Source organism: Phalacrocorax carbo, chromosome 2 (genome assembly GCF_963921805.1).
Source record: "Phalacrocorax carbo chromosome 2, bPhaCar2.1, whole genome shotgun sequence".
NCBI classification, from domain to species: domain Eukaryota; kingdom Metazoa; phylum Chordata; class Aves; order Suliformes; family Phalacrocoracidae; genus Phalacrocorax; species Phalacrocorax carbo.
Genome location: NC_087514.1, coordinates 148,522,095 through 148,543,988, shown reverse-complemented (window position 1 = coordinate 148,543,988; position 21,894 = coordinate 148,522,095). Strand labels below are relative to the sequence as shown.

At 40.7% G+C, this 21,894-nt stretch overlaps 1 protein-coding gene across 12 annotated transcripts in view; it reads right to left on the bottom strand.

The window, feature by feature from the left end:
• Nucleotides 1-21,894, bottom strand: part of KIAA1217 (KIAA1217 ortholog) — a 370,897-nt gene that overhangs the window by 168,642 nt on the left and 180,361 nt on the right. For 3 of the 12 annotated variants that reach the window (XR_010371767.1, XR_010371766.1, XM_064444800.1), the window contains exons 1-2: nt 12,605-13,009; nt 7,256-7,542 (exon numbers count right to left, since the gene is read on the bottom strand). Coding sequence is in view for 9 of the 12 variants with exons in the window: in XM_064444800.1 (XP_064300870.1) it covers nt 7,256-7,542; nt 12,605-12,674 (357 nt within the window). In the remaining 3 variants the exon portion in view is untranslated. Of the gene's footprint in view, nt 1-2,821; nt 2,908-7,255; nt 7,543-12,604; nt 13,010-21,894 lie in introns of those variants that run through there. The other 9 variants (XM_064444796.1, XM_064444798.1, XM_064444799.1 and 6 more) reach the window with 8 other exon arrangements.

Here is a 21,894-nt window from a genome sequence, read left to right as displayed (position 1 = left end):
TATTGGATCTAACCGTAAGTACTGAAACAAGATTACTGCAGGCATTTATTCAGTCAGCTAAATACAAAGTATTCTAAAAATACTTTTCTTTGTAATAAAATTACATTTAAAAATACATGTACAAAACTCATATGAACAAATGTAAGGATATAACAACTACCTGGGACTTCTGAGTTACAAACAATACATACAATTTAAAATGCAGAGGCGTTGCCACAGAAGAAAAGTTACTAATCCTGTTGGGGCAAAGTAACTGCACTGTTGTGTGGTTTGCATGGGGGGAGGGAAGGAAAAAGAAAAGAAATTGCTTTATTAGCCTTTTTGCAGCTTTGTTTTGTTTGCTTTGTCAAAAGAACACCTTTTTTTTTTTTTTGTTACTTTTAACTGACAGATATAAATGAAGAAACTTATATTTATCAAAGTGAGTATTATCACTCTAGTTAAACTCCACTTACTTCCAGAGATACCTTAGGGCTAGGAGTTTAATATGTACCTTAATATGTTGCCTTATTCTTTTAAAGTAAAGAGTAGAATTGAAAGTCTTTCCACTGAGATATTCTACTAGGAATATTCTTCTTCCTCAACATTTTCACTTACAGTCGATACAAAGCAAATCCACTTTACTTTGCTAATGAACTAGCTCTTTGTTCATTTATCTACCAAGCTATTTATAAATATCACAATCACAGCATTATCTGGGGGCTAAAGAGCATGTTTCAACTTAAAACAAATGGACAAGTCATCCCATGTCCTTCCATAAACAAAAGTTAAGGGCTCGCATTCCAGCAGAGATTTAAGCTGGTAATCATGTTTCATATGTTCAGTTCCATACTTAGGTGCTTTTAACAATGCAAAATAAGAGCAGTTGCCCTTAACATACAGCAGCACTGGAAAGCAATAAATTGTTGTACCAGATGGTACATGAGACAGGGGACACGTGTGGATGCTGCGGAGGGTCCCCCTTCTCCAGTGTACAACGGGCTCTATTGGGCTTACGAAGACTACACAGGGAGGAGGGGGAATTGCCGTCTCATTTGGGCAGGGCGGTAGTACCCATCAGCGGAGAGGGGGCAGGCACTCACAGAAATCTCCTGAAACAACTTCTGAAACTTTTTTTCCTCCTGAACAAACGCCTACAGCCTATGCTGACACAACAGCAAGTTCTAGCTATATGACACTGACCTCTCGGATAAAAATAGGCATTTTTTTGATGACGCATTATATACAGCAGTATACATACCAAGCAGTAATTCAAGAAAATGGATTTCCTCAACTAGAAAAAATCTGCAGCAACATATATCCAGATTAAAATCGCATTCTTCACAGACACTCTGTATTTTTAAAATAAAATCTAATTTTTTAACACTGGTTTTAAACTGCTACAGACTAGACATGTACTCACACAATATTAACACTAAATCAATTTCTCCCTACCCAATTCCATGGTATCAACCAGCAACAGTGTAATGAAAGCAAAATATGCTAGTTCATTTGACACATTGTCATTTGTACATATTCTAGTACCAAATAATTAATACTCAGACTTTGGGAGAAAGGTTAAATTGAAATTAATTCTGTAATATTCCCATAACTGGCTTAGTTTCAAGGTATAACTAGGGTGTAAAAGCAAAAGAGCTGTGACAAAAAAATCAGTGATTTTTTCACTTTTTACTCCTTTCAAATCCATTCACTTTAATAATCACTACATGTTTTAAAAAAAAAAAAAGTTTATTTAACCTTGCCCGATCAAGCAATGCAGAATGTCAGAAATCCTTTATATCCTGTTTTTTCACCTGCAATTAGATAATGTGCTTACCATATTCTGCAGCCTCTTCATTCCCTAAATCCTACTGAGGATTTACATTGAACCGAAATTTTTCTCAAGTTTACATTTCTGAGGCGTCTTTAGGCAGAACCTAAGATTTTTCTCTTTTCACGTTTTTAAGCCCAGACATTAACTACCGCGAGCCCCCACCCTTTCCCACCTAGATCTAACCCTTTTCAAACGGAGTATTTTGAATCAACTAAACTTTGCAGCCCCAAACCTGCTTCCCGTTATCATATCACTGCAGTGCCAGCGGGGGGGCTATCCCTTACACACTGGTGTTTACTTGATCTGTCCTGACTGATGTAAGCACAAAAGTGGTTGCAACCCCAGAACCCAGGGATTTCACTCTGTCTCCAGAGGGACTGGAAATATCCCCTTTTGTTTATACCTAAACCCCAAAAGTCCCAATAGCATTTCTGTTGCTAGACTTTTACCTCCAAATATGTTTACCCTTTACTAATGTAGTTTTACTCAAGAAAAAAAATCTATTAAGAAACGCCCCAATATTACCCTGTGATACCAAAGCATATACTCGAAGTCTGTTTAACCAACTGATACTATAATCCATTAAAAAAAAAAAAGCCTCAGTATTTTTGCGGACATCAAATGCTGGAATAAATGCTGTTGTAATTTTAGGGTTCTATTTTCACAGTTAAAGGAGAGACATCTGGCAATAATCTACAAATAAATAAAGTGTCTCTACTCTTAGTTTCTCCTCCAAAACACCACCTAGGACATTTTTGCAGCATGATTCATATAATCAACATAATACATTACAATGCCTTTCAAATAATTCTGAATTCTCAGTTCATTCAATAAAGAACTCATTTTTGAAAGAGAAAAGGGAACATGCCATGCCAGAAAACTTGCTTTATTGACTCAGCCTGCTGCCAGGAAGAGCAACGTGGTGAAGCAAACTCCATGATTTCAAAACCTTTTTTTTTTTTTTTTTTTTTTTACAACGAGGGCAGAGAGAGAAAAAGGTTTATTTACCGAAATGTGAGATTCCACAGGTGAGGCCAGAGACGGTCTGAAATCCTTTTCCTTTAGTTCCAAAAGTTTTAATTTATGATGAAGCCTCTAACAATCCTTTCAAGCTGCCAGGTAAAACGCACGCCATATCTTCGCTGTATTTTCTTTCACCCTTTTGCAGTGTAACTTTGTTATTTGCATAAAGCTTAGTTCTGGCCTATGGGACTTTCTGAACATCTACATGTTAGATTAGCTGTCTTGACATGCTCTATCAAGCATGACATCATGGATCTCCATGGTAACCCTAACCACACCTGCCCAGATGCCAGAGTTACCTGTCATGTTCAGACCTAACTGAGCATAACAAAAAACCCCCGAACTACCATTTTCTAGCCACTCAGCCTCGCACAGGCACTGGAAGGGTTTTTGTTTGTTTGTTTGTTTTTAATTGATGGAAATCTAATTTCGTTTGCCAATAAATTTGTTCTTCACAGAGCACTGGCTGAAACGCTAGAGCTGTTACTGACCCGTCCGCACCTCCCAGAGTATTTCCCAGTTAAACAACAACAAAAGAAAACCGGGGCACACATCTTCCAGCTCATTTTCTAAAGGCACACTCAAAAGCACCAGCTCTGAAAAACTTCTGCACACTCATTTTTGTTCTCTGCCCCTCAGAAAGTTTTTTCTTTAGCGAGGTGACTTGTAAAACAGGTTCAGGGCAGGGATTACCCGCCTCCCATGGCCAGGTTAGCATTTTAACCTCTTAATTGCAAACTCTTTTTCATCCTCACAGCCACTGACCCAGCTTTTATACTTGTTCCTGCTCTTTCCACAACCCCACTTAAGCAGTGACCACGTCCTGCCATGAGCTTAGCAGCAGATGTTTCACACCATCTCAAACTTCAGAAGACTGCAACTGTTTTCCTCCTTTTCTCTTTTTTCTTTCTAACTTTTCTGGGATTACGTTAGTGCCTTACTTTCATTAACACAGATGAGACAGCCTTGGCAGAGACAAGGTATCCAAAGCTCTTGTAGAAAAAATATTTTGTTCCTCAGCTTTCCAGGCTTTCAGGTGGAGGGAGCTCTGATGCCCAGCTGTGGGTTTGCCTTGCAAGGAGGAAAACATGCAGCATGAGGGCGAGCCCCTGGGCTGTGGGTTGGAGGGCTGCAGCTGTAGGGTGCTGCGTTCCCCTGCAGGCTTTTTGGGGTGCACAAGGCATGTCACGCCTGCAACCCCCAGCTTCTGCAAACTCACAACCTAGTTTACCACATAAACCAGCTTACCTGCGGGTTATTTGCCTTGTGGCGGTATCCCAAGGCCCTTGTGCAAATAAAGACGGCCCCTGTCTCTGTGAGCTTTCCTTTCCAGAATAAGGTATCACAAACAGGGTAACAAACCTGTGAGGTAGGGAAGGGATGATCTGTGTGCACAGCTGGGAGGTTTCAGGTCACCATGTTAGTTAACCATCAGTAATCCCTGCTGGCATTTTACATGGCCATGATTGAACTTCTGATTTGTGGCAGGTTATCAAGAATAGAAACGGGTCCTCAGGAGGCACATACAGGGAGGGATTTATCTGTATAAACGAAGCCTGGAGGAAACCATTAATACATAGTGGAAGATACGGACATTCAGAGCTGACCTTGCTGGTGGAGGTGATACAGTATGTTCTGACAACATCAAACATTTTTTTCCTGATGTTTATTTGCTGCAAACCAGGGGTCAGTTTGCCATGCTCAGATACTGATGGTTAAAACAGACAAGAGAAGAAAGTCCACAAAAAAAGAGGCAATTACCAATCTTGATTTTCTGGCCTGTTTTTGTTGGTTATGGACCTGACAGGATTTAGAGCAACCTGGAAGACAAATTACATTATATCCAAGGGACTATCTCCCGACTGTAAATATCAGGATGTTCCAGGTGCACCACTTGACACAGAGTTTAGAAAATGGTGTTGCACTGGCTGCTCTCCTGGACAGATCTCCCATAGTGGGTCAATTCCCACCATGGATAGTGTTGCCACTTTCCAGATATTAGAACAGTTGGAAAGTAAAAAGGGAGGAAAATAAAACATAATATTGCAATTCATGTCTTCCCACACATCTTATAGATTCTGTATGTGATGCATATATGTTACATACACATACATACTACATGTGTGTTTTTTGTCGTTTATGTTACTGCTACACACGTATATATACAGACAAGGGGAAAACCAGGAAGTATGTATGCTATACACAAACACACACCCTCTCAAGCAAAATTATATTATGGTCTTATTAATGGAGCAGCTAAGTAAGCCTGCATTATGCATACAAATAGAAATATATATGCATATACCTGTGCATATATATACACATACCTATATATACATACGCACACAGAGATACATATATATACACACATACAAACACACACGTACGCAAAATACACAGATACATGTGGGTTCACTCCAAGACACAACTGGTAAGAAATAACCCCTCTGAACTGCGATGCCATGACCATAATAACCTGTTCCTGCATCTGATGAGCGATACTGTTGATACATTTCAACTAAGCAGATTTCTTAAAATCACCTGGAATAACCTACTTCTGCATGTTCTTAATGTGGTTTCTGTTCAGTTTTTCTTTTTTAAGTTATCCTGAATGGATGGATTCTTCAGTCTTTCCCATTCCCAAGAAAGATAGTTTGATGCTCTAAGAGTAATTTCCAAGTTATTTTGTTTTAAAATTCACACTCATTACATACAATACCTAATGTCTAATCATCAAAAAACAGAAGCAGGAGACATTCACATGAATTTTACCCTAATAAATTAGCAAGGATGACACACTTTAAACAAATAGCAGGAACAGATACTGCATTCCTTCTGTAATTTATTGCTTTCAGAAAAGGCTCAAATTACAAAACGTGTAGGGTGTAATGCTGTAGGCTGTTCAAACTGGGTTTGCAGTGTCTGCAACACTGGAACTAAATATTTACATGACACCAGAAGATCTAATCTCTGGATTTCACCCCCCTCCTGCCCCCTTTATTTAATTTGTATGCTATCTTTATCCACCACCCGGCACATTCCACACAGTCACTAAAGTTCATAGAAGAGATGGGGGGGGGGGGGGGGGGGGGGGCGGGGAAGAAAAAAAATCAAGACTTTCAAAGGAAAGGAGGGAAGCTGTTTAAAAATACAGAATAGATCATTCTCATTAGAGCTAAGTCTCGCAGCATTTTTAGCTGGATACATATGGATTCTAGCAGTTGTGTTTTAAAGCAGTGATGGCACCTGGGATCTCCAGGAACTCTGTCAAAGAGAAGTTTTAAGGGGGAGTTACCAAATGACAATCTTTTCAAACCTGTAACAACGGTCAGATCTCCAAAGGTTTGGAAGGCTTCAAAAGACACTGGGAACTTGGTAAGAACTCCCATAGCAGAGCAGAGTATTTTACCAATCAGTTTTTATTCCTTATTTACAAATTAATTTGCTGCTAGTACTGACCTACCTATAAAACACTAAGAAAAAAACCCTTTTTATAAAAGGTTTGCTGTCAATCATTTGTTAAACTCAGAATAACAGGCACAAGATTTTTGAGCCTGAACTCTAAATTCTGCTATTTGATTGAAAAAAATGAATTATGAAATAGAACACAGATTGTCTGTAAAGCTGAACCCATTAAACTCTAGCATCGTACCTAAACTAGAGCCCAGAGGCTCTGTGAACAAATCCTTGCACACCATTCCCTGAATTCAGAAGGTCGGCGTGATGGTGGCCTCTGCCTGCTCTGAGAAATCATCAGCATGTCACATGTCCTCTGACCCTACATCTACTTTTCACTGCTGAAAAGCAATTGGAGGCAGGTGAAAAGCAAACCACCTTAAGGTACACTGCTGACAGACCCATGTGGATGTCAAAACAGCTTGGAGGAGGCAGACACCTGTGGATAAGTCCATTCTGTTTGTATTAAAAGACTCAAAAAATAGAAAAGAAAGCAAATGAAAGGGTAACAGAGCCAGCTAAAGCCTACAGACAAACTATAGATATTTTCTTTTCTCCCAGGCAGTGGTGCCAATACTGAAAGTGTAACAGAAGTTAACAGCTGTTCCACATTTTCCCTTCAGCTGTGAAAAATAGACGGAGACCCATACAGTCAGATCAAGAGTCTCACCTTCATCCCTTTCTCTGTGTATATTCTAAAAAAAAGAATAAAAATTGACAAGCTCTCAAAAAAATGTCAGTTTCAACAAACAATTCCAAGGTAATATTGAATAGTTTCATTTTTATTATTGTTTCTTTGAAATTCAAGGGAGCAACTGAATCTTAAGCTATATATATTAAAAAAAAAAATATCTGTTTAATGCTTTGTTACTCTCTCAACTTTTGTAATGAGGTAACACTTGACTTTGTAGAAGTTATAAGGACTGTTTAACAAAAAACTAGATAAGAATTTGAGTTTCATACCTGATCTCTCAGTCTCTCCTGGTGTCCCATTATTGCTGTAGCATGGTGGGGATATTTCTGTTTCAGATGCTCAAGAAAAGCCTCTCTCTTCCTGTCCATTTCTGAGGTTTGCATTCCCAGTATTTCTTTGGAACTGCGAGGGCCACCTACTGTATGTCTTCGAGGGATGTTGCGGGTGGACTTTGAATTAGAAGAATTGTGACTGTTCGGGGTCGAAAGGAGCACTTTAGATCGGAGACATTCTGCATCATCTAGTGATGTGACATGCAAATTGGTTTTTGCTTGGTCTGAAAAAACAAAAACAAAAACAAAAACCCCAAACCAGAATATTATAAGAACTTAATCCCAACATTCAGATTAATAAGAAAAATAAAATAATCGATATAAAAGCTAGCTTCTTTTAAAAGTCTGGTTATGTTCAATGGCATTTTCTGCATCATTAGGCATATACACATTGTAAGAAGCAGCCCAGAAGTAATCATTTATATAAGCTACGCCCAGTACTCGCATACATTTAACACACAACCGCAGTACTGCCTCACAGAAAAGTGAGCATCATTAAAGTAGATGTTCCTTTTATATCATCTCTACTAGTATGCGACTTGAAAAGAAGATCTGACAGGGCCCTTGTTCCTTGACCTTTAAAATCTACAGGATGCTTGCCTCAAAAAGAAGCAGGTTTCTTCAATAGGCTCCAGCACACTTAATGGCCCCGTAACCAGTATCCGTAAAGATACCAACTGATAAAATTCCTATGACAAGGAGATTTGAAATCTTTAATCTTTTTTTTTTTCAGTGTGTTTTCAACATGCTCTGAAATACCTATGAAATAATAAGACTGTTTTGGAGGCTTTTTCTCCTGATGTCTGACTGTGGTCTGGTTTTAAATTTCACGAATCTCCCTTGGATTTTATATGTCTCAGGACAGTGGGCTAGAAAATACTACATCACTTTTTCAATAAACCATTTCTTAAGAAACAGAATAAAAGTGAATTTTGTGTGATATAAAATGAAAAAAAAAATCTCAGTTAAATTTTACAACCTTAAAATCTACTTTAAGACCAAAGACCATGACAACATTTCTAAAGAGATAGGCAGACACGGAGGGTATGTAAGTGCTGGCTTATCTTCAGGTAACTGTGTAACACGAACCCTCTAGTGTATGAAAAAGTGTGGTCTGGAGTCTTGTTACCTAATACCTTTGAAAAATCCCTCATTCCTTTGTCAGCAAAGGAAAAACAAAAAAAAAACCCAAACCAACCAACAAACCAAAAACTGGAAGCATTGAAAAGGCCTCTCCAAGTATGATGTGGCCTTCCCCATCTTGTACTGGGCAGCCTCAGACATCCCTGTGAGTGTTAACTCTTTACAGCACCTCCCAAGAGCAGGAAGCTCCTTCCGCTACAGGTTTTTAATACATCTCTATTTCTCTCCATCTGACACATTTCCCCTTGCAGCCCTTTATCCTACCAGCGACTGTCTCCGCAGCATGCTGCCATTTATATGACACTGCTGTTTGGAAACAGGCACCTACTCACTTCGTTTTATGGTTCAGTCAGTCAGTTTGACACCCTGCCTACCACTTGCCTCAGGATTTTATGCTGAGGATCTTTCAGCTTTCTGTTATGAATTGTCGATTGCCTGCCAAGTCCCACATAGCATCAAGCCCTGGTAATAAAGCAAACCCTCCACTGGTGGGGTCGCTGCCACTGTGGTGCCCCACCAGTTCACATGAGGAGCCAATTCCCTTGGGTTTCACAACAGGACTGGACCCTAGAAGGTCCTCAAAGATTTTCCATGTTGCTGTAAGCTCCCTATAAAGCTCAAGGACTCCAAAGTATCAACAACACCCACTTGTTTGCATTCATGGAAACCTATCCTGAAAGCAGACTGGACACAAGAGCCCAGATTGCAGGTGGCACCACACTTTGATGAGCACAAACTTTGGAAACAGGTTTGGTTCACAGGGAAGTTTTGAGTCTCACACAGATTCAAAATGCCATCTCTGATCTCTGCAGCACCTTCTAAGACCATCTTAGAAGCACAATCCTGGTTAAATCTTAGAGCAGCAGCCTCACATATGTACACACACACTCAACTTTTCCAAGCACAACTGAAAAAACATCCAGCTTCACCGATTACTGAAAATTCAGAGCACCAACTGCCAGGTACAGTCAGCTTGTTTGAGAAAAGTGGCAGAAAGGAGAGTTTTGCTTGCAAGAAGTAAGCATGGCTACTCCAGATGCAGTCAGTCAAAATAGTCCCTGAAAGCTGCACGGTCATTTCAGTGGATTTTACACTGGAAGAAAAAAAGGTGGGATGGGGCTGGCTGGAATTTACCATCTTTAATTTGTTGCACCAAGAGCCCAGAAGCTGTTGGAACAAAGGCTGCAGATATAAATACGGGATTTCCTTGGAGCTTGAGGGAGTCAGTGTGCACGTGGGTGACTGAGTGTGGCAATTTGGTAGAAACCCTTAAAGTATGGTCACAGCAGCAGTTTCAATCACTGAATTGGTGGCAGGCAATTCCTCAAGAAGGCAGGTAGACCTACGCTGACAAACACAACTGAGCGCTCATGAATGTGTATTTCAGGTCCTAAATCTCTCTCATACAAAGTCTTTCCCTACACTGCACCTCAGTCATTTCAATACATTAAGAAAAAGCTAATTATTTGGAACATAAAGAGACATATCAAGTAAAATGTTTTACCACAATTTGTTATTGGGTGAAAACTTGAGAAGGAATCAAAAATAACATATTTTTCTTATACTATATTAGAAAGTTCAACAAATTCTCTTATTTTCTTTCAGATATTTGGAAAATACTTCATAAATACCAGTGAAAAGAAAGGAATGTCAACTATGCAAACTAATTGCTAGTCTTGCCAGTGAGCTGACCTGGGCATTCAGCAGGATCCCGGTGGCATTACAGCACACAGCTGCACGTGACTTTCTTTGCAAACCAAACTCTCTGTCTTGTTTGAATATGGGTCTTTCCCCTAGCAATTGCTGAAAAAAAATCTTCCTTGGCCTCTTCCTAGACAGGGGCAAATGACTTTGATGGTTTGAGGTTGAAAGCTGGGACGGTGAAACCTCCCCCTGTGCACCTCAGGGCACATAAGCTCCACAGCTGCTGTGTGGGCCACAGTGCTACAGGGAGGAGAAACTGAGGGAGGTTTTCTGGATCCTGGAGTTGCTCAATAACAGTGTGGGCAAACTTTCCATATCTTCCAAGTGAAGATAATAGGCCTAGCAAATCAATCTCCACAGATAACTGTGAAATGTGTGAACGATCATCTGATGGTTCCCAGAAGAGAGCTGAAAGCTAAGAGTAGAGAAAGGCTAAATTATGCAAGTACCCTCCTTGGAAAAGGAGTAAAGACAAGCCAATGGAAAACACAGAGGTATGAGATAAGCTTGTCTCCCTCTCTCCCTCCCTCATATTCAGAAGCTGAAAGCTGAAGGTCTTTCTGTTCAATAAAGTAGCAAGTCTAGAGGGCAACAAAAAGCAAGACTTGCTGATTGACGGGGCGGGCTTTGGTTATCCAAAGGCTTAAGTAACCCTTACACTTGAGTTGCTTCTCTGATCTGAAAACAAATATCAAGATTTCTTAATTACCCATTACTGGAGAGGGTAGAACTACAGGAAAGGCCCAGGTCTGCAGCACAGAAGCAGCATGCCTAGGATTATCAGGAAGATTATAATGAAGGATTAATTGCTGTGAGCTGGAAATTAAAAAAAAAAAAAAAAAAGAAAAAAAAAGTCCTTCAACACATCCTGGTGGTATGCAGTTCTTCTAAGTCACACCCTCCATGAAGTCTTCAAAGGTCAGGAAAGTCACTTTGCTTTATTACTTTAAATGTTGTGAAGATTTTAATAGCCCTGTTTTGCATCCCAGGTGACATGAGAGAAGAATGTTTTCAGAATAATTTCAGAAAGGAACATGTATGGTCCTGGCCCGTACTGATACTATGAAACTGAGCCTTGAAGCAAACCACATTCAATTCTTAAAGTTTAAAAAAGAATACAATTTTAACAGCATGAGTCAAACCCTATTCCATTATATTTATGCTAGCAGTAAATCTGAAATTATTTGGAACTTTTCTAATTTACTCCACTGTCTTTAAAATTAGTTCTCTTTCCAAGGAACTTTGAAATGCAAATTCTGGATATGGGCCAAAACACTACACTTGGTTATAAGCTTTCAGCATTCAAAATTTTTGGGAATCACATGATTGGTCTGGTCAGACCATTGTTTTTCTAGCTCCACATGTATCTCAGGCAGCTTCACACAACCCATACATATGAAATATGTTGCTGAAGGCTTTTTTTTTCCCCATTCACACATATTCTTTAAGTGAAGATTTCCGTCCCACTAAACATAAACATATACAGAGATGCACGTGACTTGCACTGCCCAGTATTTTAACTTAAAAAATGAATCAAAGGAGCATCAAGTAATTATTGAATCCCCAAGAAAAAAAAACAGAGATGAGTATTTTTTCTCCTAAGTTCTCTAAGCACTATTTTCTGCAACTACATACCCGTAAACTTGTGCAATTTTTTTAAAACCACATGCACCCGACCGTGCACTATTTGTACCACAGAAGCACAGTAACACAACTTTTTCTGAAGTGCCTGTGAGAAATACAATGCCCACGAACTGGGAATATTCACAGGTGCTCCACAAATACTACTACAGGAGACATAGATTAGATTAGGTATTTGTCATGCTACCTGAATGTTACGCTCCACGTGGAACAGCCCACGTAGAACTCACCAGGAAATAGTTTTCATTCGCTTTTAGACAAAATATGTGCAACAGTAATTGTACAAATGCACTACAGCTGACCCGCCGTGAAAACCACGCTTCTAATGTTTTGGAGCGAAGCCAAGACAAACCCAACTAGTTTCACACAAAGTACCCTAACCCTGTGCCAGTCTGCCGTGAATTCCCCTCTTTTAAAAGACATCCTGAGAAAAAGATGAGCTCAAACCCACTTTAATGGAAGAAGAGCTATTTCTCTGCCATGGGTGGCATGCAGAGCATTTAAAGGGAACGTGACATTATTTCTCCCCCCCCCTCGCGGGAGCAGCACCCTCCGCACCAGGCAGTGACCGGCAAACTGTGACAGCAATACAGCACGCTCCGTGCTTCAAAGGTTAGACCGGAATCTCTCTAGAGAGAAAGTTAAACTCACAAAGTCAGAGCACTAAGGAAATCTGCAGATCCATTAGCACAAGAAAGACATGCTTTTTCCCCCATGCATTCTGCCTCCAGTTATAAAAAGCAGCAACCAGGGGCATGTTTAAATGTAACTCCATCTTTGCCTGATTCTCCTACTTACCCTTCATCTGTCTGCTGTCTGTCGAGCAAGCCAGGCACAGCTCAAGTTTCTGGCTTTCATTTTCCTCCATTGTCCCTGCCTACCGCACAAGCTCCCCTCTCCAACTTGGAAGCCGCAGCGCCCGGACTGTCAGCGCCAGTCTCGGGGAGGGGAAAGGAAACCCTCCCTTCCCCAGCGCAGGGTCCCCCTAAGCGCCCCGCATGCCCGCCATGCCGGGGCGCGGGGTCTTCGCCGCAATGGTGGGCAGCGCGGGCGGCGGCGGCCGGACGCGCCCCCCAAGCCCTGGGCCCCAACAGGTGATGGGCTTTTCTGCTGGCGAGCCCCTAGCCGGCTCGCTTCCCGCTGCAGCCGGGGAGCCTTATGAAAGGGAACATTTCAAACATGATTACAGGCCTGAGTCTCTGCTGGAATCCGAATCCGTAGCCTTTTAAATCTCTGTCATGGGACAAAAGCCTTTCCACAGAATATTTTTTTAAGCTCGTAACCACCAAGCCCACAAACATTCCTGATAAATGCTCCTCTGTCTTTTATAGCGTCTAGTTTAAAAGTAATTCATTATATAAGCGCTTTGAGGTTTTGTTTTCTGTTGAATTCTTTCAAGCTGCTCAGAGAATGAATTAGGGAAAAATCAAGATACAGGAATTCAACTTTAGTGAAGCCAATAAAAATGAATGGTAGCAATATGTAAGCAGGGACTTCGATTAAGAGGGATTTTGAAGCCTCAGTAGCAAAGCATATAGAAACATATAACTAATTCTCTTTTGGCAGATCAGCGGCAAGAAGCCTGCATGAGAATCAGTAGATCCGCTGGGCTGCGAGGCAAAAATAATGCGGCTGAAAAGGATGAGATCAAATCCCACAGATTCCAGCAGCTGCCACATGTGTTGATTTAGTAGAGAATATCAGACTGAATCAGTCTATCAAAACCATAATGCAGAGCCAGAGATGGTGGAACAAACTCAGTGTTGAGTTACAGCATCAAGACCAGAAAGTTTATCCATGGACAACTTCTGAATTAGGTTAAGAACAAAGCATAACTGAGATATTAATAAAAATATGCGATTTCTCATTTAAATCAACCTCATACCGTAACACCAGATAACAGTTAGTATCTTGGATGTCTTTTTAAACAGACCTAGCATAATCTGGTCTTCCAAGCTTTCTTCGATTCTGACTTCAGTATAACATCAGCTAAATTGCTTGCAATGACCCATCAACCACCCAGTCCAGACAGGCTAGGAAAATCCCGCTACGTTTCCTTCTACCTCTCTATCTGGCAGAAATGTCATCCTGTCTACTTAGATTATTGAATGCAGAAATGTTTTGTGTATATATAAATTCAATACAGAAGCTCAGAAGAATCATTCTCCTCATGCCCCAATCCTCCCCCTTGCAGACAGAAAAATCATTTGAGTAAATTACAATTAACAACTGATAAATAAACAAAACTATTGTTCATTAGATCAGACATACATATTCTCTAGCACTTAAGAAATATTTTCCTTTCTAACAATTAATTTTGTATGGTCTTGGAACCTGGCAAAGGTCCCAGAAATCTGGCATGGAAAACACAGAAAAGATGAAAATACAATCTAAACATTAGCACTGCTATTTAAGGCCTGCAGTACAGTGCTCCCAACAGAATACTCCTATAGTTGCCCTGCAATATAAAGAAAACAGAGTGATATACATTGTATTTAGCGTAGTGTTTTTACTGGCCTGGGGTTACTCCTGCTCATTCTGATTGTGGACTATTTTAGGAGGAGGAGTGATGGCCAGCCATCCCACTTATCTGATGTAGCCTTTTGTGATATGGAGGAATGTGTCTTTAACACTGAGGTTTTCCTGAGTCTGGACAGGCATGATGAGCCTCTTGCAACTTATATTCACGGCCAGCTGGAAGGAGAAGAGGGCTCTTACAGGAACAGTGATCACTGAACACCACCAACTTCAAGAAATACAAAATAACTCAGAAACCCCCGATGGGAAAAGAAAGCCAGTGCAGTTGCCTGAAGTAGCAACGTGAAAGATGTACCAAGACGTTACCTGTACACAGCGTTCAGAAACTGAGAGTTAGGAAATGAAGGGCATTTAGAAAGACCTTATCCTGCAATAACACAATGGAAAGCACAAAACGTACTTGCCTACAAACGCCTGAAAGGAAGGTGCTTTTGCAGCCTTGTACAAAAACAGGGTTAGTTCTGGAGATCAGTATAGTTTGTACCAAGAGCCTTAATAAGATCAAAAGCAATGCACTCTAGCCCTTTAGCAGGTCTTACCTCCATCCATGGTGGGGGAAAATAAAAAACTAGATTAGTTTAAGATTAAAAAAAAAAAAAGTAATTAAAGTTACAATACTGACTTTTAGCCAGCACCATTATTTTCCACAGCCAAGAGCACAAGACAAAGAGTTGGTCTCTTGACTCCCCCACTGACATGTCCTAGTGAGCAGCCAGGTGCCCCTTGGGGCGGTGCCAACCTGGTCTGAAACTGTTGCTTTCATGGCCACAGCAAGATGCTCCCAATGCTAAGACTGACAGTAAATGGTATTGCTGATGCTGCTAAGGGGCCTGAGCAAAATGCAGAAATGATTTAAGAGAAATTGCTTATTTCATTGTGGACATGTGACTTGAAAACTGAATATCACCTTAGAGGAACTTCTGTGGCTGCAGTAGTCGTCTCTTGAACAGGATTAAAGAGCGTTGGCAAAAGGTGAGCCTAAACATAGCACTCTTTAGTATCATCAAAATCAAACAAAACAAAAGAGCCCACCCAGCCTCAGAGGAAACATAATTGCCTCTGCTGCTGCTTAGGACAGGGAACACTTGGGACAGCAAGGTCTCAAAGCATGTCCTCACTTGAAAGGAAAAGTCCTTGGTCCCAAACTAGATTTAATTAATATATGTACTAATGCCATTCCTTAAGATGTTTCCTAAGTCTATTTAAAAGAATTAGTGAGATTTTAGCAGCTGAGATACTGGAGGCAGCCAGAACCATTATACTGTTAGGCTCAGATAAAGAGCTCCCCAGCACAGTCACTGGGATGAATCACTAACGACAAGTTAAACAAACTTGATTAACCAGTTCACAGCACGCAATCAGCATTTGTTTATCTGTGGAATCAACAATAACAGTGGTTCCTTTTAATTACTGTGCTCAGATCTGGACCCATCTATACCAAAACAATGCAATTCTGAGTTTAGCATATGCGTAAAAGGAACAATTAACAAATACTGGGTGCGCTCAATTAGTCAAACTTATAATATACAACAACAACTCCATGGCTCTAGGAATTATTCACAACTAAAAAACTGGGAAGTTAATTATTAATAGTTAAATCAGAAGAGCATCTCATAATTAATGACCTGTCTCAACATCCATGTGAAATCATGTAGCCACTGAGAAAAAAGTCATGACTGCTCCCTGCAGGAACCAGCCTGACACTGTCTAGCTTACTGTAGTCCAGAAACAAAAGAAATATTAGTCCCAGAGTGGTAAAGGACAAGTCTGGGAGGAATAATGAGCACTCAAGCAGGTCACACTGCAGCACCTCTCCAAGCTGTTACGAAGCCAGAGATCGCTTGGGCCTGCCCTGGAGGAGGGGAGCATCAGGATGATGCTCCAGTGGGTCACGAAACCTCCCCTCCAGCTGGGGAGTTGTGGTGGCCACTCGCTAGCAACGCGTCAGACCAGAAATGGAGAAAGTAAATTTGGAAAAACAGCACTGATGGTGGTGAAACCCTGATTTCCACCTCGGCCAGCAGAGAGCAGCTTCAGCGCTGCAATTCATTGGAGCACATCCCTATTCTTCTTTGTGCCCAGCGAGTTCACTGCAGTCCTCTGTGTGGTCTCTCAATGCTTAAAACTAAAATAGACTCACTCCTAAAAGAAAAGGTCCACATTCAGATAGCGTATTATCAAAGATGATGTAATACTAGCCACTAGCAACAAAACAGACTTACTCCTAAAAGAAAAGGACTATGTTTAGGTAGTATATTATCAAAGATGTTCTAATACTAGCCACTAGTTTTTGCAAAATCAAAAAAATCTCTGAGGTCTATGGATACGAATTAATGCAGGTAGATCTGAGGGAAAAGAGGTTTATAATATTTTAAAATTGTCTACCTATTTGGTATTGTACAACAAGGAATCACAGATTTTTAAGATGTGGGGGGGGCTTTATGATCATTTGGTCTCATCTGCTTAGTAAGGGATTTCAATGAACTGGGTCCTATTTCTAATGCAAGGATAGCGGTTAAAATATTCAGTGGTTAAATTAAAGGGAAACATCTGAATTTTATTTTAAAATTTATGATGACAAACAATCTAATACAACTTCTGGCATTATTTACCATTAAATTACCTTTGCTGTTAAAAAATCTGTGGAGAGTTTCAATATTTATACTCTCCCCATTCCAGTTCAGTTAAGAACTCTCATACTTGCCAGGAAAAATTAGCCAAAGGAGTGAAATGGTAACACTCCAGCTGAAGCAAAAAAGAAAACTGAGTATGAGCCTCTCTACATATGTCCACAACAGAATTTCATTGTGTCTTGTCAGACCTACAGGTTTCAGCTCTCCAAAGAAATTCAGACACTGACAGTGGTGCCAAGAGCCACCACCAGCCTTAATCACTAAAACAACTATTAAAAAGAGTCACGAGGAGGTTGAACATGAGCTATTCAAGCAGAAGATGCATTCACCTTTCCAATTACATTTCAGATGGAGCTCTGGGGAGCAGCAATAATCACCTGCCATTTGGCATCACTGAGCTCTCAGGTATGAAGGAGGATGCAGTGTCCCAGCCTACCTCCCGCTGACAAGCGCTGTGCAGTTAAGTGCCTTACGCATCTCCAGGTAACAGAGTATCCTTCATTCACTCCAAAAGTCACAACTCTGACACCTGGACACCTACATCATCTTAAATAGGTTAGGTTTTCTGTTTTCCAAGTTTTACTCTTGTTTCCTTCTTCCCCCTCTGAGTTTTTAAACAAATGAAAAGGTCTGAAAGCAGTAAACACTTGTGCATGCCCTAAATCAAACTGAGACAAAGGGACTGTGGTCATCACAAAGAAGCGCTAACATTAAAGTGGGGAGAAAAAATAAGAGGTGGTTCTTCTCTTTCATCCATAACTTTACCTCCCTCTCTAAATTGGGACAATCCCAACAAAGCTAACTTGATACACTTTAACATGACTTCCCTTCCTGCCGCCCAAGGTAAGATGAAGCAGAGCTAAATGAGCATACTTACAGAACACATATTTCTGAGTACGTAATGCAACACCTTGTTTCAGACTTTCTACCCCCCTGGCATTGTCATCCCACCACACCAAGCTAACATTAATATTAGTACATTGTCACCAGCACAGCCAACTTTGAACTGAAGACCCTGGCACACTACAGCTCCTCCTCATGCCTGCCAGCCTGGCCAGCCCTTCACACATCACACTTCCCATACAGGATCACCTATGGTAAGGCATAGATCACCCTGCAAACACAGAAACAAAAAATATAAACATCTGTTTTTGTAAGGTACCAAACAAGTAACTCTGTGAGAGGAAACCGTGCCTTACATTGTGGAAACGTCAGTCACTAGAGTTTAATCAAATGAAAAGCAATATGTGGGTGGGAAGAAACAGTGTAGGGAATTGTTTCTGGGGGACGTGGAAGAAAGGGAGGGGAGAAGGTTACTTTTAAGTCCATCTGCTCTACATTCAAATTCTATTTCTCCCCAGTGTAAAGCATTTTGGTTTTGATAAGTTCCCTTTTGGATGAATTTGCTCATAGAGAGCTCTGGTGAGAGTTTGGATTCAAATTGGTCCAACTTTTTAGCAGTGCCAGAAGAAGAAACTTAACGCCTGAAACACTGACTATTGCTGGTTTCATGGATGTTTGCAGGATCTGGTTGTAAATGTATGAGGTGACATGCTTTAGTGATCAAAGGTATCGAGAGTTGCTCTCTGCAAAGTACAATTATACTTTAAAAGAATCGTGAGAGATCCTTTATTTCAGCTCTTACCAAGTACACATGGAGCTTGTATGATTGTCAGATGACTGCTTGAATTAATAGGAAATACAAAGTGTACTTTGATGGAGCCTAGGTCCAGAAATAATATAATAATAGTTCAAGTTACGTTGTGATTACCAAAACTATTTACTTATCAACAGGCAACTCTGATAAATATTCTACCAGAAAAGAATGGCTTAAATAAAATAATTAGTAAATAATGATTAGAAATTAACACAATGGCACCAGTATTTGCCAACCCACAGTATTCACAAAATTAATGATGATGGCCTTCCTTAAAAAGTCACTTTTTTTTTGGGAACACTATCCATTTTATTCATCTCTGGGCTGTACCCAATCATATATTTGACTTTTCTTCACAATGTCACTAGCAAGAACTAGATTTTTTTCCAAGACTCAGGCTAAAATCACGGAAGAGGTCAGTGCCACTGTGACTTAATGAGTTGGGCATTTTTAATTGCTCTTACTACAGTTTCTCCCTATCCCCTGCCACAAAGGCAGTACTACACAGCAAATGACAGTCTAAGTGTTTGAAAAGAGATAAAGACAAGCAGAATAAATTCTTACAGCTTTGTATCCATGCAGATCCGATTGCTAATCTAGCATGGACGGTCACAGGTCATGGTTTGTAAAGCTTTTGTTTCTACAACCTGTAGAGCACCAGCTCCTGAAGGCAGATGTAAGAGCAGGGGGCCACTGTAGAACTTCCAACATGTAAATGTATCAATGACCTCTCCAACAGTATATACAGCCCCTTCCTTCAAAAGTGCCTCTCTGACCTTCCCAGACCACGCTGATGCTATCATTAAGACAGCTGATCAGTAAGAAAACAATCAGAGCTGACAGCAGTGGCACTTCTTTTCTGTCTGAGGCCTGCCCAATCTGTTCTGCCGAGATGCACACTTATTAATTCACTATCAGTGTTTAGGATTTCACAGCTTTAGGGCAACATGGACCATTTAATTATCCTGTCCAACCTCCCAACACAAGCCATTAAATTTGACATGAGGTCCTCACACGAAGGCCAATCACTTAAATGAGATGAAGAAGACCTTACGGGTCTCGGGATACCCATGCTGCATCTGCTCTAGTGTTTGTTTCAAACCCTGCCACACAAGTGATGAGATCTACCCAGATGATCAGCATAAGAAAGTGAAGGACATCAAGCTCCCAAATGACTTAACCCTGAGGAAAGTTCTTTCCTCTGTCTTTAATTTCCCACATCAGACATCCACCTTAAAAAAACCCCAAAACTATCCTAACCTCAGAGATGTGGTGCACACATTCAGCCACTGTCTCCAGCACAGCCACTCTCTTATGCATGAAAAAAACTGAACAGAAAAAGAAAAGCACCTCAAAACATACCTAGCCCAAGGTGCGTGGAAGGGGGCAAACCCTCCTGAATGCTGTACGTTACTAGCTGAAAGGCTGAAGCACGACAGTTGATTATAATCACTGTCTAATACAGAGCTGCAAGTGCTACAAGCATGTTATTTGAGGGCGTTTCAGCACACAGGCCCGTGAGGGTGGGTGATGGAGCTGATGGCCCAGGCACACCACGTCCAACAGCAGCAGGACTTCCATAACTCTCCACCCTGCAACAACCAACCCTGTAAATACAGGCTTTCTTGCTGCACCTGGACTAACATGGTTTTGCAAATATACGCATTCTCATTTCACAGACTATGTTGTAGTTAATTGATGTTTAATTACCCTCAGTGCTAAGGAATTGCTTCCTATTTCTTCAGGGTAAGGTTGACTTAACTTCAGTTTCCAGCAGTCAGACTTATTCCCCCCTTGTCAGCCAGACCCACCAGGGCTTTAGGACCTGTGCTGGGTTAGAAAGCCACCTCACAGCTTCCTCCTCAATCACTCATATCAGCTGAGCTCCTGAAGACTTGCATTATACCTCAGTTTCAGTTTTCATCTTCGAAAACAAGTCTTTGTCTCTCTTTATTTTCTTTCTAGTATACCCATTTTCTCCTTGCAGTGCAGCTAGCAGAATTATCAGAGCCCATTATTCTGAACTTAATATAACAACAGTAATAAGGGGGTACATGACCTAAGTTTACCTCAAAAAACACCGGTGCAGCTGGATGCTGCATGACAGCACAGAGCCCCCAGGGAAAGGGGTATGAGGATGGAGCACTCCACAGCCTGGACAGGGAGGCTATGGCCATGGCTACCTCCTCCCGAAAAGGGAGATCATGCTTTGGGCATGGCAAGGACAAAATGTCCAAGCACCAAGTGAGCTGCAGTGACATGACTCTGGTGTCATACCTTATTTCTCCTACAAGGGGAAGTCTGCTTCTTCTGTGCAACACTTTTGCAGAAGATAAAAAGGGAGAAAAAGTAACAATGATCCATCTCATCAGGCTCCAAGAAGCACACAAAATTGCCTGGGGTGAAGGCAAGAATAAGCAACGTCAGCACAGAAAGCTGTCATAAAAGGTTTAAGCTTATTCAGAGGTTGAGCCTCTGCCTCTCTCATGAATAAATACATAACCCAAGACAATTTAATTCCAACTGTTTTGTATTTCTTACAAAAATTTTCCAAACAACATGATGACTCAACAGGTGAGCTGTCCACTGACAACATAAAATGACATTGTATTATTATCTCCCTTTACAAACTGCAAGTCTGCACTGAGATATACAAATATCTCTCATAATATAGCACATGCCTTTACATGCAGCATAACTGAGGATAGGGAAGAGGCACTAAGTAGTGACAATAACAGGCTTTCTTCACTCCAGAGGAAAAGGTTATTAAATACTAATTGGTGACATAGACACCTTTTACTGCATACACATATACTCCAATACTCTGATTTCCAAGGCTCATCTGCAAAAGTATAACTTTGTGATTTACGATTTTCATACTATTGCCTTAATCTTTCATAATTAACATCATGATGTCCAGTGATAAATTCACACTTTTTTTCTGTCTTTTTTTTGCTCTACAACTGCAATTAAAAGATAGTATGTCAAGACGGCAGCTAGAATGATCTCTAAATCCTTTTACCAGTTGGAGGAAATTCTGGGCAAAGTGCTGGAAGGAAAGAAGTATCAAAATCTCTTTGAGACAAGGTGACAGTATTACTTACATGCCCCCATTTCAGTTTTATAAGCTCCCATAAATCCTCTCTCACAGCAGAGAGTAACACAGGAATGCCCTTGGAAGAGGACATTGGGTAAGGAAAGGATGAGTTTGCAACCCATAAGTAGTATTCATTCAGTGCTTTTAGTCTGCGTTTTTGCAA